At 45.3% G+C, this 19,923-nt stretch overlaps 1 protein-coding gene across 1 annotated transcript in view; it reads right to left on the bottom strand.

Annotated features, from left to right (window-relative positions):
- The window catches only part of GFOD1 (glucose-fructose oxidoreductase domain containing 1), a 63,514-nt gene extending 44,302 nt beyond the window's left edge, over positions 1 to 19,212 (bottom strand). The window contains exon 1 of the mRNA XM_032181022.1: positions 18,957 to 19,212. Coding sequence (XP_032036913.1) covers positions 18,957 to 19,209 — 253 coding nt within the window. The 5' untranslated portion in view covers positions 19,210 to 19,212. The remainder of the gene's footprint in view (positions 1 to 18,956) is intronic.
- Between the last annotated feature and the right edge of the window lie 711 nt (positions 19,213 to 19,923).

The following is a 19,923-nucleotide window of genomic DNA, read 5'->3' as shown; positions in this document are numbered from 1 at the left end:
CCAGTTCCCGAGAGCCTTGTGGGACGGAAGGTATCTGTGCCTCGTGCACAGCCACATATTAGAAAGTGACGCTTATTCGGAAGGCTGCATGTAAACTGCAGTCCAAAGGAAAATGTCATACATATTAATTAAACTACAAATAAACGTCTGAAAGAACTATAAGATGGCTAACTTCAAACCACCAAATCCAAGAAACACCATGTAGCGTGCTGCAGGGAAGGATAACCAAAGCCTGGTACACACCCAGATGTAACTGCGCTCTACTAAAAATGTAAAAGGGTTTCTCCATTATACCAAGGATGAAGATTTTAAATAATGACATGTAGGCAGCAAAAAAATAAAATGAAAAGGCTTTCATTGTGTATTTTTTTCCTGCAATCAAAACTAATTATTATTCACTAAGGTTCAGAGATCATCACCATTTGTCTCACAGTTCAGAGTCCAGTTTCAGAAGCTGTCAGGTCTGACCAACCCAGGGGAAACAGAGCTTTGCTGATATGTACCAGAGAGGCATTAAGCTGACATATTTACAAAGACTGTGAATTATACATGAGTTTCTGTATGAACCAGACAGGTTTAGTGCACCACACATTCTTCATGTATTACATTTGGGTCTCCTAACACAACAAGTGCGGTTTATTGTTCTGTGAATTTAATGCTGGTGGAAGCATGAGAGTGGCATCCCCAGGGGCCAATCTGCTGCTCCTGCACAGAGCCCAGCCACGAGTTCTTCCACAGCACTCACATCAGTCCAGAAAGAGCCAAACATCTGAAAGCACAGGGAGTTTGATTTCCATGTTCAGTCAGTCCTCAGTGATCACTCTGGAGGAATGAAATTGCCAGCTCCGTGAAAAAAATTATCCATATATAAAAAATTGCCATGGGTCCATATACTCTATAATGTGTTAATACGACTCAGGGAACACACTGATGTGTCCCCAGCACCCAATACGGCCATGCTAGTGTTTAGCAGAATCCCATCTACACTAGTGCTCTCAAAGTGTTCACCAAAAAGATCTGTATATTTAAAATACCATGTCCACCCCTGGGCTTCCGCACATAGCAAAATAGATGAGTTTCTTAGTGTAAAGCTTACAGATCCTCTTAGTGTGCAGTATTTAAGAAAGCTTTCTGAAAGGCCAGAATCCCCTTTCAAGGCTGTTCTGCCTCAGTGCTGTAAAATTTCAGCTTCAGTTCAGGATACAGAACAGTGAACGGTTCCTGTAAAGTGCACGACAGTCTTTAAGCAGCTGCATCCAACCACCATCCTTTTCCATCACCTCTCAAATACTGCTAGAACATCACCCACTTGAATGGCAAGAGCTGCTGCCAGACTTGGAAAAAAACAGACCAAATTCTCACTGAAGAGATGAAAAATCAGAGCTACTATCTCCTGTCTGACACGACTGTGCCTTCTCCACCCCCCAGGCTTCTCCACCACCATGGTCTAGTCCTCCAACTCGTTTCAATGTTATTTGCACACATTCAAAAGATGTGAGTCATTAGTAAAAACCAATGTAATTTCAGCAAACACACTGAAAGACAGGTATGACACACTAATGCAGAAGTCTCTAATAGAGGCAGATGTGAACCCAAAGAAGGAGAAATAAAGGACTGAAGCGGACTCAATAAGGTGTTACAAGTTGAAGTTACGTGGAAATAAAGCAACTGAATTAAGAATATGGCCTGACTACAAAGCTGCCACTTCCAGTGCACACCCACCCGAACTACAGCCTTCTCTGGAAGGTGACAGAATCCCCACCGAGGAAAACGTTTAAAATTTGGTGCATCACAAAAATACGCCATAGGGAAAACTCTGCTGTGTGCAGGACACTGCCCAGGTGACCTCAACACTTTTCAAATGCCTATGAATGTATGAAACAATAAGTTTGTCTATTGGAGACATAAAACCAAACCTGAACAATTGTTTTCATGACAAATCCATAGCAGCTTATTCCAAGATGTAACATGACTAGTTTTTCGAGTATGCCACAATTATGCCAGCTCTCTGTTTGCACATTCCTTTTTTTTTAATTATTTTTTTTAAATGAACTGCAACATCACAAGAAAGGGCGGTCATGGGACTAAGAATATTACTACACATCCATGGCAGCTAAAATACCCACTGCGACACACACACACCACTAAATAAAACTTGGGAGAATAATTCAGATCACTATAAATCTGCTCTCAGTCTCATCGTGGTGTTTTTAGCAGATTTTGCTCATGGCACATCAACAGTACAACTGCTGTAACCTCAATGCTTAGATGGCAAAGCAGTGGAGGATTGCAAAGACAGAAATCGTCATTTTAGCACTGTTACTGGATTAAAATCAGGGAGCAGGACAACTACCAAGGAAGCGGTCAGAAATGAGTCTGCAGGAGTGACAAACACAGCATGAGGAAAATTGCAATGGCCACTGACTGAGTTTTGGAGGTTTGTTTTATTTTGGGTGGGGGGAGAGGTTGATTTGGCCACCTCCACTGCTCTAAGTCCATGTTTCTATATCTACAAACTCCTCTATGACAAGATGCTTCACAAAGAAACTGCACGCCGTGCCAAGTCCTTCCCCAAGCTTTCCACAGCAATACCACAGCTCTTGGTATGAGCGAGAGCAGCCCTCTGCCCACTGGCCAGGCGATGGTCAGCCGGGCTGCAAGATCTCAGGACAAGCATCATAAGCCTGTTATTGGATTTGCTAAATTCCTGCTGGGTGAGGTATGCTTTCTGCAAGGTTATGATTCAGAAATGCACTGAAGGAGGCCACAATCAACAGCTTCTAATAAAAGCTGCTGTTATTTTTCTTTCCCACAAGTGAGGTAGAGGAGGTCCAAGAATGAGATGTTTGAGCACACAGTTAGCGTTCAGGTATGCTTGCATCCAGGGCAGCTTTTTCCTCTGCGCTTCAAACTTTTGGTCCCCACTGACCATTGTATGCTAAGCACAGCATTAACAAGCCTTAAGTGAATTCAGATGGGCTTCCTGTAATTGCTCCTAAGTCACAGACAAACAGGGTGTAATCTAATTACATCAGCAGCCTCCCCTGCTCTTCACTCCACCCTACAAAGCACAGACCCTCCCCAGAGGGCCAGGCAACCAGGTGAAGCGAGCACATTTCTGCATGTCCCCGTTCAGTGCTCAGCGAGTTTATGCATAATGCCCACTCTGTGCAGCTCCAGGGACCTAGTTCAGATCAGCTTGTGGTCTCTGAAATCATTCTCAGCACACTTGGCCAGTCTCTTTGGTAGGCAAATCAAATTTCTGAATTGTCCGTGCTCTGTTGAGGCTTTCACTCCTCTCTGCTATGCATAAGCTACAAGAAAGGAGACATGATTCTCCGGTCATTCCAGTTTCATGCTGGTGTTACTTGACTGACTTCAGTGGATTTACCCCTAGTGTATACTGCTGTGACACAGCGAGGTTCAAAGATGGCTTAATGGCATACAGAGATGTACCAGCAACTCAAAAATGAGTCAGTAGGAGATTAAGCTGCATGGAGTATCATCAATGCTTCCTAAGCTGATGGCTGAGCAGAAGTATCAAAATCAGGGCTAAAACAGCCATTTCTTCCATGGTGTAGGGGTGGAGTCTGAAATAAGGAACAGGCAGCACAAGAGGGAGAGGGTGAACTCATAGGGGGTGAAATGACAAAATACTCCTACACCCTGCAAAAGAATCTTTGTAAATTGTGGCTCTCAGCCCAGAGGTTTGACCCCAGAGGATATGGTGTCAGTAGGCCAATGTAATAGCAGAAGCAAACCTTGAAATGTAATGTCAGTTTCTGCTTGTAAATCTCGTCTAATCCAAAAAAAAAAAAAAAAAAAATCCCATGAGAAAGACTTGGATAAAAAGAAACCAGGAGAAGAAGAACATAGTTCAGCTATACAGAGTCATGCAAACTACAAATAGCCACGTTAGGAAAAGGCTAAGCTGCTCCCTGGGTCAAGCCAAGTGAGCCACAGTGACAGATCCCTTAGCTCTCCATTTCAAGGCCAGGATTCAGAAACGTGCCAGCGTGTGCTTTGAGCGAGGTGAGAGATGGACAACACTCAGTTGGCCACAACTCACAAGCACAAGGTTCTCAGCAATTTTTAATCCAGCAACCACCAGGCAATTCTGAAAAAAATAAAAAATAAAAATGGAGCTATCTTGTATCTTGGTTCCCCATCTGTGTCATTTGCAAACATCTAACTGTCAAGTTAAACCTAAAATACTCAATTATAGAATTTTCCCCCTTGCAGACCAACCGGCTGCATTTAGGGGCAGGTACATATCTGCAGCCTACACAATGGTATCTCACAGACCTCAGGTTGACTAACAGTGCAGCACCAAAACAAATGCCTGGGTTTTTCAACACATGTTCACCCACTTTCTAAAGACGGTGTTCTTCAACAACTGACTCACGGGAAAGACAGCTCACGTACTCAAAGGGACATTTGTCTGTGTGACAAGCGGGCACATCACAAGTCACTTCAAACCAAACAGACCTTACCAGGTTTGGCAGAAACTTCTGAAGTTACTCAGCAAGTCTCTTATCAAGTATCTCATGGTTTACTGATGCTGAAGCAGATATGCATTGCCACTGCTTAATTAACAGAAGCCTGTAACTGTGCTTAACTTCTCTTTGCCTTCCTTTTCCTCTAGGAAAGGTTAACTTTTCACACTGAGCCTTTTCCCCTTTTCATCCTTCACTCACCACTACAGTGATATCCTCAGTAAGCGGCTACGTTTGGTGCCCAGAGCAATTTCTGCCTGACCAGAGCATGGCTCATCAAGCCCGCACGTGGAAATTCAGCAGGGAGCCAGTGGTGCCAGGCAGGTTGCTTTGTTTCTCCACTCAGTCCTGAACTGTGAAGTTTGTCTCCACAAGGAGAGAGCTTTTACAGAGCCTTTCTCTGGGAAGCTCAAGCTGGCTTGAAGACAGGACAGTAAAGGGAACTTTGTTTCATGGTTTTTTTTTAGCACTTTCCCTTCCAAGGAGGGCTCATTAATTCACAACAACTCAGGGCTGGAGATGTTACAGCTCTCCCTGAAGCAAAGGACATCTTCCTTCTCCTCAGGCATCCCTCCAGCTTCACCCTCTCCCCGCCCAGCCTCAGCTGTCTCCCCCCAAGCTGCACCCTACCACCTGCTTCCAGAGACCCTGCAGCGCATCCTGGGGGTAGCAACTTTTTTCCCCTGGCCAAATTTGTCAGCAACACGCATCTCCCTTTTCAAACTTTCCATACGCATCTCTTTTTCCATTTCTAAGCAGGGAGGTGTCTCATGCTCAGCCTTCTCTTCTTATCGTTTCACTGAAATGCATCCTCCTCTTCCAGTCCGACATGATCTGATGTTTCCTAGCCCTGAGTAAGGGTGCATTTTTTGATGACCACTATGCCTGCTCAGCTTGAGGCTCTACACAGAGACGGGAATGGTTTCCCAGGTTAGTTCAAGGAACCTGCAGCAAGTGTCGGGCTCCTGCAAAAGGAGACAAAGGGGAGACGAGAGCCTATGGGATTTCTACCTCTAACCCAGAGCCTGGATCACCGAACAGCCCAAGCTGCCTCCCCCCACCATACGCCTCTTTTCTTTGGCACTATTTTCAAATGAAGGTAACAAGCCAAATGCAAGATGCTGAATATAAGCAAATCACACAGGCAGCAATACAGTATTTTCTGGTTTGATGAAAGCTTGCTGCTGTGCAAACTGTACAGCAGGATGGCACAGACACGTCCTACTACACACTTCCTTCATGAATGCTGATCTTTATCTCATTTTCAGTTTTTGCAGCTCAACCTTAACTCCAAGGCAAAACCTGGCAAGTAAAGTACCAGCCATAAAGCAAACACCAACACACACCACCACAAACAACAAACATATTTGTTTAAAAAACTCAGTCTGGCCTTTATTTTCTTATCTCACTGAAGTCCCAGAAAAATGCAACTGAATGGGTTTGGCTTTCCATTTTGTGTAACGCTGTGTTCAGTAGAAGACCAGTTTTGGGAGGGACTTTTGGACAAAACAAAGATTGCTGGAAATCTTCTTTCTGCCAGTGGCAAATCAAAAGACTCAAGTCTTCTGATTTCAGGCACACTGAAGCTCTTCTGGGGTCATGCCTGGGAGTCCTGACACGCTCCCAGTACCAGTCAAGCAAGCTCTAGGCAGGCAAATTGGAATATCTGGAAAGACTAAAAATTTTAGTGGAGACAGTGAGTTCTCCAGAGCTGAAGACCTACTAGGATTTGACCTTTAAAGCATTTCTGCTGGAGTCCTCCTGGATGCTTCTCACCAACTAAGAGTCATCTCCGCACTGATGACTAGCAGCACCTGCCTCTATTCCCTTGCTTTTCACCAAAAAAAGACAGGGACAAGCTGCCTACAGGTCAAGGGGCCCTATGGATCTATCCCACCCAAGCAGACAAACTCCTTCCTATACTCAACCAGAAACACCTGCTGCCGTACTGAGGCAGTCCGCAAGAGGAGGAGGCCCAAAGTGCAAACCCATGGCATGACAGGCCACAGCCTCTAAGTAATTCTCCCTTCATCACTTAGGAGGAAGGAGAAGGGTGTTTTCACAACTCTTCACAACTCTACGTTAAGGGCTATGGGACCTATGAAACAAGGAACAAGACTCCCACAGATTCCTGGCCCCAGCTGCCCAAAGTGTTCTCCAGTTGCTCTACCTCTTTGTAATTTAATCCCAAACACCGGTAGAGCAAACAACAAATGCATAAATATTTTCATGGGAGGCAGCCTGAGTTGCATTGCCGCACAGGTAGATACAAGTATCAACGCCATGTATTAGATTGTTCTAGAAAATCCAGAGGGAAATCTCTGATTATTCCACACAAATTGAGTTTCTGGCTTGTATGCCTGAAGAGCAACAGGCGAGTTGAAAGTTGTTTAAATCCTACTGAGATGAACATTTGACTATAAATACCTTGTTTTGACTTATGGCCCCGAACTTCCACTGCCCTGTACCCCGTGAAGCAACTCACAGCTGCTTGAATGCTGAAGAGAAAAAGAAACAAGATCCAAGATCAACAGCTCATGTGATTTCAAACCAATTTTTCTCCAACTTTTTTACATACATCATGTAAGGGATATCATTTCCCACATCATCCATGGTATTTTAATCAATATCCTAACTAGTGCCCACCTCAATCCAACTCATTTAGTCTTGTAATTACAAGTTTAGAGACAGGACAGCACAGCTGTATTAAATTAAAACTGAGTCTTGTGGTGGAGTTTTCCAGTCAGAGGTACAAACACTGTCTTAGTCTGAAGCTCATTTTCTGACTTTCCTTCCTCTGTGGTCATCTTCCTTCAAGAAGCTACACCCACTGTTTGCTGCCAGCAAATGGACACAGCAGCACAATACCCGCTCTTCTAATTTCCCTAATAATAGTTTCAGGCCCTAACAGGTTTTACAGGAATAAAATAGTAGATAAAAGAAAAAAAGACAGAAAAGAGAGACCACAAAGTTACACATGTTACTAGAGATATGTATTTCCTGAAAAACACTGAACTGCAAACTCATGTATCTTTATTTGTCAGCAGGACTTGCAGAACATGATCCTCTCTGCTTTTCCCACATTAATAGTCACAGTGACTTCACAAGCCTCATGCTGCAGCTCAAAACCATCCAAAGTACATTTTAAACAGATTTTGATACACATAAGAATATGCACACGTTTGCACTTGTTATGATCACAAGAATATAATCTATGTAATCTGTTCGGTTCCTACATATGGAGTTTCCAGCACCACACAACGCAGACGCAATTTAGGCTCGCCTACTTAGATCAGAAAGCTAGTTATAAAAACCCAGAAGTACGGGTCACAATAGTGCTGGTCCTGAGCTGCAGTGCAAACACCCAACACTGACAAGCAGGAAACTTTATCACCATGTGCACATCATGATGGGAGGATTCTGGAGATACACAGTCCTCTTGAATACAAGGTGAAAGTCGTGTAACTGCCTTGGCAAAATACATTATTTAGCAGCAAACAACAAACCAACCAACCAACCATCTTTTTATGTTACTAAATTAACCCTATAGCTTAAGTACTTCCCATACAATTAATTTTCTTCTCTTCAATGAAAGGATACACAAGAGGAATCCGTCCCCAAAGTAAGCAAAAGCCTCAAAATCCACTTCTTCCCCCTATTCATTAAATTGCAGTGCTCACAAAGGCAGTTAGTATTGCACTTGCGGTGCATTTCAGATGCTTCAGGGGGACTTTTAATGTTTTGCCAAAATCAGATTCAAGGGGTAGAGCATCACCCCACAGTTTTCCTTTGAGCACCAAGTGGTGGGAATGTTTTTAACCACTCTGCCTGTTTACTGACCCAATGAAATGCACTGACATGCAGGTGTAGGCAGAGAGGGAAATGCCTTGCATGTGGCTCTTTGCAACCCAATTCCGTTTGGTGCAAACTCTTTGTAAGCACAGTTACAACATGTGGAGGCTTCGGTAACTACCAGCACTCTGTTGGTTTTTGCCCAGCACCCTCAGATTATTGTGCCCAAACCACAAGGCTCTGGGCATGTGGCCTTGAAAGACAGGATAGGATTGAAAAACGCCAAGACCTGGTATTAAACACCTTTGTACATTTGAACACTGCTCAACAGCAGTTGCAAATCAGAACTTGTTCACACTGGCTTCAGACAATGCTCAAGGTTGTACTTGCAAACGTTACGTACGTGTATGCTATAGTCTGTCTTCCAAAAAAAACAGCTCCTCCCACTAGCTCAGAAAGGCCCAACATGTTTGCTAAAGAAAAGGTTTTCCCTGCATGCAGAGTCATAACATATACCAAAGAGAAACTCCGTACTTCATTAAAAATAAATACACAAACCTCACAGCTGCTGAGCCATCACTGTTCATAGCAAGCTGGCTTAATACGATTTTTGTAGCATCTGTTGAATAAAGGCCCAACACTGGGAAAATGATTACTTTCAGTAACAACCTGCAGAATATGCAGTGCCAGACACAATCCTACAACTGAACACAGTCATGGATCACTAAATGCCAGCTGCAAATCTTCCCAAACAAAGGAAGTCTCTACAAAATTCCTGTAGTTTCTTCAAAAGCTCCCCATTCACATTAAAAGAGGACAGCAACAAGAGAAGCACTGACCTTATTTTCAACCATCAGGGGTGTTGGCTGATGGAAAACTCAACGTGAGCTGGCAACACATGCTTGTATCACGGAAAGCCAACTGAATCTTGGGCTTGCATGCAAGTGAGATGGCTCATGAGCATGTAAGACTTTCCTCATTTTAGGCACACAATGGATCAAAACACTCTTTCCTAAAAATTAATGGAGTCCAGCAAAAATTACAGCCAGCCTTAACACTTCAAGTCCTTGGTCCTCTCAAACTATGCCAGCAGTCACAGACCACGTACAAATGTACTTTTGCTAGTCTAGCAAAGCAGGATGTCATCCGCACAAATGGAGCATCTCATGACACTAATTTTTAAGCAGAATTACTCAGCAACATCAGTAATGAGCTCTGCCCATGCGTCAAGGATACCAAACTCAGGACACCTTTGCATATATTTGGAAAATGTTTTATCTTGTTTCCACAAGCTAATCTCGGGGAGTACAGTTAGCCCTCTGCCTTCGAAATGAGTCTTTATCAGGGCATCTCATCTTGTTTAACAATGAAGTGTCTTTCACAACCTTAAAATTTCAAGCTCCTTCAAAGCAAGTAACAAGTCACAAAGGAGTTCAGGAAGTCCTGTCACGCTCATTCAACCACTGAGTTTCAGAGGCTGTGGCTAACATTCCTCTGCTTCAAATACTGGAGGTGTGGCACACACCTCTGCTCCAAATACTGGTCATCTTATTTTTTACTCCTACAGAAATGTCACCATAACATGTTCTACAGGCACAACCATATCAAGCTGTGGAATTGCACAAATGTAGCTATGTTTGTTGTTGTTGTTGTTGTTATTGTTGAACCAGTGCAAAAGAAGTTTGCAAGCAAATTCCTACTTACTTGAATTATTATGCCTGACAAACATTCCCTGTAAGGAATCTGTGATTTTATCTTCAAGGAGACTACTGAAGTAAGCAAAAATTTGCAGAACAGTGTTCCAAGACTGCCACCAATCACTTCCTAAGTGGACACATGCCTTTGTTCAGAGGACACAGTTCTGCAAGGCCAACCTCCCCTCCCTGCTGCGTGGTTAGATTTTTATTTCAGACCACCGTGGGTTCTCTGTAACATCAACTATTTCCTTTGATCCAGCAGAACTTTACTTGCATTCAAAGTGGAGTAACCAAGATTAGAATCTGAGATGTTAAATACATATTTCACAGACATGTTTCTGCCATTTATTTTAATGTACAGGAGCTTGGCTAGCACTGTTGATACCTAATGACTTTCCAGATGTTCTCTAAGCAATTTTGTCTCCTCTTTCCTATCCTCACATAAACCAGTAACAATTGCATTGTGTCGTATGGACTGAGGAAGTGAAGGAATAGGAGGGACTTCCAGGAATTTAAAATTTAAATATTTTTCACCTGAATGTAATTTATTTTTATGCATATAGATCTACATATGCGTGCATTACACAGACATAAATAGATACCAAGAGAAGAAATTGAATGCTTGGTCTAGCCTTTTGTTTCACGTTTTTAAGCAATGTCACTTCAGCACAGCAAGGGTAACTACTATTTTATGGTTCTCTGTCCTTGCTTGACTCTATTTGGATTTGAAAAAGCTCTCTATATTAAGGCTTCTCATTAGCTGTGTGAAGCCCAGCACCCTAGAGACAGTATTTAATTCAACTATGACCTGCCTTCTGGGCATTTCCTGGCAAATAATGACCAAAGCACTAGAGGCTGCCAAACACTCACTGCAAGGAAGTGCCAGAACAAGGGTCTTTATTACTGATAAAAGCTATGGAAACATCAGAATGCAAAACAAAGCTGCTACCTTTTTTTCACCCCCATCTGCTTCACTAAAGCTGTGATAGCTGCCGCGATGGAATTGAAGGCACTGTTTTTTACCCTGAAGTTGCATGGTAGCACAGTAGCAAATGGCCAAAATAATTTTGCTCCCTGTGTCAAATCATTATGTTTATTCTTATATTACTACCAATCGTTAGACCCATTTACTTGCCTCATTTGCAAGTTCCTCAGACTACGTTCTCATTTTCCGTGCTCATCACCATGCTCAGACTCAGGAGTCGTGCCTGATAAACAACTTTCAACATTAGCCCTGGCTGTGCTGAAATGAAGGCTGCTCCTTCCAGCAGAGCAGAGGGGGGTATACCCTCATTCTCTCCCGTGATCCTGTCCATGACGATGCCATGAAATTCCTGTTAGCCTGTGAATCAGATTGCAGACCTGCGTCCAATGTGACATCTGTATTTCTGCTACCCTGGATGCCAGTTCCACTGCAGCTACTGCAGGCACCCATAGCGCTCAAGGATAGAGGACAACTTTTCAGCTTCATTATGTTTACAATTACCATGTGCAATGCTGGAGGGATAAGGGCGTTCAGCACCAGTTTTGCAGTAGAGTGAACCCTGTTCGTCATCATCATATTCTTAGTGCAGCCACACTGCACTACACAGCCTGAACAAACACAGGAAAAAATTATAAACCCTTTGGGGGCTACCACTCAAAGGCCTCCAAATTCACAGCAATACAAAAGCCAAACTGTTTTCCTCCCAGTGTCCACAAGAATACATCACCTGAACTGATGCATCATCAGCCTTTATATGGAGCATGGCTCATAGAATCACAGAATATCCTGAGCTGGAAGGGACTCACAAGTATTATACAGTCCAACTCCTAGCTCCACGCTAGGCTACCTAAAAATCAAATGCCTAAGTCTCAGAGCATTGTCCAAATGCTTCTTGAACTCCAGCAGGGTCGGTGCTGTGACCGCTGCCCTGTGCCAGTGCCCGACCACCCTCTGGGTGCAGCACCTTTCCCTAACCCCCAGCCTGACTCTCCCCTGTCCCAGCTCCTTGCCATTCCCTCGGGTACTGTCGCTGTCCCCAGAGAGCAGAGCTCAGCGCCTGCCCCTCCGCTCCCCTCATGAGGGAGCTGCAGGCCGCCATGAGGCCTCCCCTCGGCCTTCTCTGCTCGGGGCTGAACAAACCAAGCTGTTGTTGTGACTTTAGCTGCTCCTCATACATCTTTCCCTCTAGATCCTTTACCATCTTTGTTGTGCTCCTTTGGACAGTCTCTAACAGTTTTATATCCTGCTTATCCTGTGGCACCCAAAACTGCACACAGTGCTTGAGGTGAGGCCACACCAGCACAGAGTAGAGAGAGACAATCCCTTCCCTCAACCAGCCAGCAATGTTGTGCTTGCTGAACCCAAGACATGTCTGGCCTTTTTGGCTGCCAGGGCAAGCTGCTGGCTCATATTCAACTTGCCACTGACCAGAACCCCCAGATCCCTTTCCATGGGACTGCTCCTCCTGCTTCACATCCCCGAGTCTGTATGTAGATCCAGGGTTGTCTTGTCCCAGGTGCAGAATCCAGCACTTGTTACATTTCATGCAGTTTGGGATTGCCCAGCCCTCTAATTTATCTAGATCTCTTTGCAAGGCCTCTCCACCCCGAAGGGAGTCAACAGCTCCTCCTAATTTTGTATCACCTGAGAAGTTACTTGGGGTGCATTTAAGTTCTGCATGCAGATAATTTTTAAAAGCTGGCCTTAAAATGTACCAGTACAGTGACAGGTGGACAAAGTCACACCAGCAGGATAGTACACACGTATATGCAACCAACAATTTGCACCTACGTAGGAAAGGGAGTAACAGCCATGCCTGTAGAGCAGCATTCACACCAGATGGACTTCTAATGGCCATGCAACAATTATTACATTAAAGAAATCATACCCTTCGCAGTCATAATTATACTGGTACAAAATCCATGTGCAGACCAGGCCTTAAATCAATCTGGTGAACCTACACAAGAGATTGTTCCTGTTTAATTACATAGCTGTTTAAATCAATTTGTTTAAATCAAGACTTAAGACCTGAAATCATTTTCAGTAGGGAGGGTGGTTTTGTTACATGCGTGCATGCTGACCTTGTAAATTAAGTCTCTGACTTTGACAGCTCACTCATATGAGCTACAGGCTTCTTGTATGAATAATAAACAAAACACACTAGGGTAAACGCTTCTGCTTTGGTGGTTTGAGGAAACCAGAACAATTCTAAGCAACTACGGATAATGCTGTGGCGAACTGATAACAGTGAAGGGTGGTGGTGTACTGCAGCAGCCCACAGAAAATACCAGTCCTGGCTGCCTTCAAAATTTAACTCTATTTTAATCCTCAGGACTTTGCCACCATTGCTGCTATGTGGGCAAAATGTACCACACTCACAGAGAAAAGGACAGTAAGTTGCAGTAGGCCTCAGCACGACTTACCTAGCTCTCAAATAAGTAGACAGTACAAAGTGTTTAAGCTCAGCTACCTGTGCCTGGAGTTGCATAGCAAATCTCTTGCTATGTTGAGCCTGTCTTAAGCCTAAGAGTGCTTCAGTGGTGGGAGCAACACTGGGAAGCTTGGCAATTCTGTGATTTTATTTGCCCAGCATATTTTCCTTTCTCTGCATTCATCTACACATTGCTTCTTAAATCTTCTATTTAACATTCTCCTGAAGCTCAAAACAACAGAGGCAGGACCAAGTCCTTCATCCGCAGAGCTCTCACTCAAGAGAAGTCCCTCATTCTTGACTTAGACCACACACCACTAAAAGTCCCAAAACCCAGCAACATAAAGTCACTGAGATAAGGGCGTGGGGAGGGACCAGATAACCCAATACCCCAGCAGGTGCTACGGCGGCCACTACAGATCAAAGAAAAGGCACAATGCCAAGTGAATAAGAAAAAATAATAATAAAAGATCTGTTTTCTGTGTTATAGGGCTCCATCAGCAAGGGACACAATACTTTATGCCAGAAGTTAAACACTTATAATATTTAGCCCCAGCACAGCTGTAGCTGTATAAAAGTATCTTCTCATAGAAGAAAACCCTGTTACACATTTTCTGCTTGTTCAACAGCATCCACAATACCATGGTCCCATTTTAACCGTATCAGTGCACTCTGCAGACATGATTGCACAATCCTCTTTTAACAGAACTGAAATAAGCATACCTTTTCCTGTAATTTTAATTAAACGTGAAAAACACTAAGCTACCACTTGACCAAAGCTGGTTTACACCTTTAGTTTCAGTTTTGTTAGCAGTCTTTAACTTAGAAAAGCAACTAAGCTAACTAAACTCTTTACTTAGTTCTGCAAACAAAAAATGGCTCACCCAAAAAATGAATCATACAACCTGCTGCCTGTGTGATAGACACTACAAACTGTGCCAGTATGAGAAATCCAAGAGGTGATCGTCACTAACACAGCTGTGCCAACAAGTACGTACGTTTACGCTATGACAAGCACGCTTTTAGCACTAATAACTGCTTTGATCATAGGAGATGGTTTTGTTATTTCCAGCCCTTTCCTAGCTAAGGCTACTTCAGACAGATTTTTGCCAGCCATACCAGCAGCTGTGCCTAGAAGAGCTACATCAGTCTTTCAGCCATTTTCAACACCAAACCAAGATGTGATGGCATTGCTAATACTCCTGCGCTGCTGTTAGCACTGACAAGGATGCTCTGAAAGGACCTGTGATGGAAATAGCTCTAGTGTCTGCTAATCTCCAAACAGCAGACAGCAGGAAAAATAGTGTACTTGCCACTACTGCTAACACAAACATAAGGCCTGAATAGTGAGAGACAAATAGTGTTCAAAGCACAGAAAAGCAGATAGCAGCCTCAAGACCTTGCCGACAAAAATAAAAAATAAAAAAGTCTCCCTTCAAAGAAAAAAAAAAAAGACTGATTTCTCATCAAAATATTACCATGCTGACTGTGGGCTGTCTGATGAAGCCTGACAAACCAAACACTGGCAATTCCAGATGCTACCACAGCTGTCCCCTCGTCTGCTGAAGGTCAGAGCCCCAGCAGTGGAGCAGATGAAAGGAGGGTGCCCATGCACCCCGCATTGCTGGTCAAAGGTAGGAGCATGGCTAGAACGTAAGCAGGCATTTGTTTCAGCCAAGACAGCTGCAGGGCATGATACTCTCTGACAGAGCCTCACCTGGTTTAATGCAAGCACTTGGATCGCAGCTGGCTGCTCCTTAGTCTAGGTAAATTTGGGTGCATTATTGCAGTGCAAGTTCAGCACCCCAGTCCACTCCATGCTGGGCATCCAGCCTACACTACTGCCACAAGAACTGAACTGTATTTCATGACAATAAATGCCAAACAGAACAAGACAATTGGGAAAAAATGGAGAAGTGTCTTTGATTTGAAGGCCGGGAAAAAAAATAGTTTGTACCCAATCCCACAGCATCTCAAGGGGAGTTTTACAGGAACAGCACTGGAATTAAAAGTCTGCTGTACAGAGAGAAAACAGCAAAGAAAGAGCTGAACTATCCTCTGCATTTAAAAAAAAAAAAAAAAGGATATTTTTAAATGCATGGTCATCACTCAAGTGGGATGAAGGCTTGTAGCTGCCTGCCAGCACGATCTTTGGAGTCACTTTCTCATGTCTGCCATGTGCAAAAAAGGCATTGTAGCCTTTCCTAGATCTGCAGATTAAAGATAGACCGCACTTCATCTGACTTTTTCTTTTGCAATAAGATGTCCATAATTCACATTTAATATGCTGCAAAGTCATCTGCCTTCCAAGCACAAGAGCTCATTCTGCTCAATGTCACTGATGATAGGTCAAATTTAAACTCAGTATTGCAGGACAAACACTGCATAGCTATTAATAATAAATAATTGTGGTAGTATTTTACCTTAATAGAGCATCTTATCGCTTTACAAAATCTGAACCACAAAAGCAGGTCCACAGCCAGAACCCTGAAACCTCTTAGTGATTTGTATAGGTGCAAAGGAATGAGCAAACGAATTACAGATTACATCAAATCTGTGGATTACTTCACTGCAGCCGATGATCCTCCCACTTCAGGGGGAGGTCCAGCATTTCAACATGGGGCTCTCATGAACACCTTCCTGACAACAGGCCTTTACTGCTTGCCTGCTAATGGGACAGTAAGGATCCCAGCAGCACAATTAATGTTCCTCTCTAAATGAAGATGCTCCCTCATGACCACAATCAATTAAAAAAGCATCAGTCAGCAAACAAATTTAAGGGATTGTCCTTAAGAGGATCACACTCTGATGGTCAGGGAAAGTCATATCCTGCCTGCACAGTCCACAGGTAGAAAGGGTTCCTACCTGTCACTACAACGATAAAAACATTTCAAAAGATAACACTGTGTAGACACAGCTATGAATAGGTACAGTGAATATTCAAGACATAACTTAGCATTTTTGCCCATGACTTAAGATGAGACAGGAAGCAAAACCACAGTCAACAGGGTAACAGCTCCAGAGACATGCCTGAAGAACATCTGGCGTTTGGTTCTCCCAAAAAGCAAAACATTTGCTCCCCAGAAACATTTACATGAACCTCTGGAATAAATTCTCTTCAGTTGACTTGACTTGACTTAAGCACCAATGCAACCAGAAGCACAGAGATGGCTGCAACTTCCCCTAAAACTTAAAGATGAAATATCATCAATGACTTCTCAGGACTACCTGCAGCAAACCATTTCATGTGATGCAGCAGGTATTTAGCCACAAAGAGCAAGTTTCAGTCAGGATCTGAAGTCGTATTTAAGTGAACAGGGGCAGAGGGAGAGATTCCACTGAGAAATTTTACGTGTTGACAATTTTGCATGAGGTGAATCAGACTGATACTATCATCTGAACCAGGACCTCTTCAGATGCTAAACACAAGTAAGGATCCTGGTGACATATTTTATCTTTGCTTGCAAACACATCCCCCATTTCTGGTCAGGCTTGGGACCCAGATGTATTGCTGATGCACACAGGCATGGGAAAAGCAGGCCATTGCTGGCAAACGTTCCAAACGTTTCTACCCAGAGAGAGGAGAAAAAACACCCTTACTCAAACACTCAGACTGTTTTCTGTGCTCACCCAAATGTTTCTCCACCACCAAGCAGCAAGTCAACTGGGACATCAGCTTTGCATTATGCGAGCACCCATCTGCCACAAGTACAGGGAATTAGAACAAACAGCAACACACAGAGTAACTCCTAGCAAGCTGGACAGACCACAGGCAGGAAAGAGAAAGGCTCTGATAGCCCCATCTTGTAAAAGCAAACAGGAATTAGATTCCTTTCACAGAGAAGCAGCAGAGAACACCAGTGCCTTTCACATAAAATGCCACAGGTTTTCCTTTTCCTTTGGGTCATTGTCCAAAACAACCCTTCATTTCAGGTGTTCTCTTGAACTTGCCCAGCGCTGGTCTAGCTGCTAAGCACTGCAGAACAGAGCCAGACCCTGCTTGGGAGCCTGTTTCTAACAGAGATGAGCAGAAGATGCTAGAGGAAAAGTTAACATTCCAAATTTAAAGCCCTATTTCCCCCCATTTTCTACCTCTCAGCTACCAGGAAGGGATATTTTGGGGACTTCCTCAGCTAGGGTTGTTATTCACACTTGTGTGTTTTAGCAGCATGCCTAAAACACATTTACAGCAGCAATACCTGCCTACACATCTGACATGGTAGTGAAAACGGAGCAACCGCGTGCTTCCTGTGGCATCGTCCAAGCCCACACACACAGCTGCATGGACACCTACTCGGCCCCACTGCTACCTCCAGCACCCGAAATAGGCCGGTGAGCTGAAAGGGCTGAAAATTCACCGTGCAAACACAGACACACAATGGAGACACCAGCAGCTGCTTCCCTGTGCTTTTTCCTTTTGATAGTGAAACTGCCCCGCACGAAAATACAGCTCTGGGCAACAAGTCACTTTAAAAAGTAAAATACGGGTTAGAAAATAAATTAAAAAAAAAAAAAAAAAGAATTGGGCCCTGTGTCCTCGCAAGCCAGATATGCCTCTGTCCACATGTAACCCAGACCAGGGTGTATCAACAAATTATCCACGCCTTTCTTCCGTCTTTTCTGCTGCAATGCAGGACATCATTTTCAGTCCTCCTGAAGCCTCACTCTGTGAGTAAAACCTTTGGTTTCCCTGATCATGTGCCATCGCTATCACTAGCTGCCATACCATGCCTCTTGCGTGAAACCTCAAGAGAAAAGCAAACAAAAAACAAGTTTGCTTTTTTTTTTTTTAAAAAAAAAAAAAAGACCCACATCCTTTCCTTATGATAGAAACTAACGTTTTTCCAGCTTTTGTTTTCCTCAGCAGAGGACAGACAGCATTGCCCCTCCTTACCCGAGGATTTTGAACCCTTCCCACTTGATGAATGCATTGCACTTCTCCCCTCGAAATGTCAAATCCCGGGGCTCAAAGCAAACCCCTCGCTCCCCGGTTCCTGAGGCGTGAAGCACAAAGCAGGAGCGGGAGCCGTGAGGACTCCTTGCAGCAACTGGAGGACCACCACTCTCACCCCTTGCTTGTCTCTGTGCCAACACGCAAGAACTTGCATTTTCACAGACCCAGGGCCTGAATTCAGAAATCAAGCAGTAAGACAAACCACCTCTGAAATAGCTGGGGGAGAGAGGTGCCGATCGGTCTGGATGTGACAATCCTTTGAGTATGCGCTCTAAAAAAACGCCGTGTGTGGCGTGTTACGGCGTGGTTAATCGCTGTTTCACGATTTCCCCGCGTGTCTCTGCCCACATCCTACCCCGTGCAAGGCATGCAGCTGGCAGCTGCGGGGGGCAGGCGCTGCTGGGGATGTGTGTGCATGTCGCAGTGCCACCTTCCTTTTGTTGTCCATCACCCCCTAAACCCCGGCTCCCCCTTCCCCATCCGCAACACCCAGCGGGGCACAAAGCACCCGGATCCCCTCGTGCGCGGCGATCGCATTTCTTTTTTTATTATTATTATTTTTTTTTTTTCCCCGCCCCCCCCAGCCCCAAGCGGAGCTCACCCAGCGTCTTGACGGCCACCTGGCGGGTGAGCGGCGGCGGCAGGTTGATGCACACCAAGTCAACGTCGTGGTGCAGCAGCACCTCGTCGATGCGGCTGGTGTGGAAGGGCACGCTCAGCTCCCCGGCCAGCTCCTCCGCCTCCTCGGCCGTGCGGCCCCACAGCGCCTTCACGGCGAAGCCCTCCGCCTGCAGCAGCGGCACGATCACCCGCGCCGTCAGCCCGGTGCCGAACACCCCAACGCCAGGCAGCATGGCGACGGGACGCGACGGGACGGGACGAGCCCTCAGCAACCCGCCACCGCCACTGCTGCTGCTCCGGGCGAAGGGGGACGCAGCCCCCGCTGACTGCGGCCCGCAGCGGGCCCCGGCATCCCCCGCTGCCTCAGCTGCGCGGCGGCCGCCGCCATGTCGCGGGGGGGCGGAGTGGGGAAGGGGTGTGGGGGGGGCGCTCAGCGCCGCGCCCCCGCCATGTCGGGCACGGCCGCCCGCGGGAGGGGCAGGGACAGCAGGGAGGGAGGCCGGGGGGAGGGAAGGGGGCGGAGCCGCCAACCCGCCCCCAGCAGGGCTGTGTCCCGCCCCCGCCTTTCCATTGGCTGACGCTGCCTGGTGGCTCCGCCCCTCTGGTGCCCTCGGAGGGTGCGGGCGCGCGGGGGGCGCATCAGGGTGCCTCAGGGTACCATCTGCCTCAGGGCGCTCCTGCATTTCCGCAGGGATGCGGCCGCTCCCCAGGAGGAACATGCTGCAGAGTCCTCCTCACAGAATCATACAACCATTGAGGTTGGAAAAGACCGACAAGATCATCTGGTCCAACCACCCCCCTACCACCGATGTCACGCACTAAACCATGTACCCAAGCACCACGTCCAACCTTTCCTTGAACACCCCCAAGGATGGTGATGCCACCACCTCCCTGGGCAACCCATCCCAACGCCTGACTGTTCTTTCTAAGAAGAAATGTCTCCTAAT

This window comes from Aythya fuligula, chromosome 2 (genome assembly GCF_009819795.1).
Source record: "Aythya fuligula isolate bAytFul2 chromosome 2, bAytFul2.pri, whole genome shotgun sequence".
Classification (NCBI taxonomy): domain Eukaryota; kingdom Metazoa; phylum Chordata; class Aves; order Anseriformes; family Anatidae; genus Aythya; species Aythya fuligula.
This window is presented reverse-complemented; position numbering and strand designations above follow the sequence as displayed.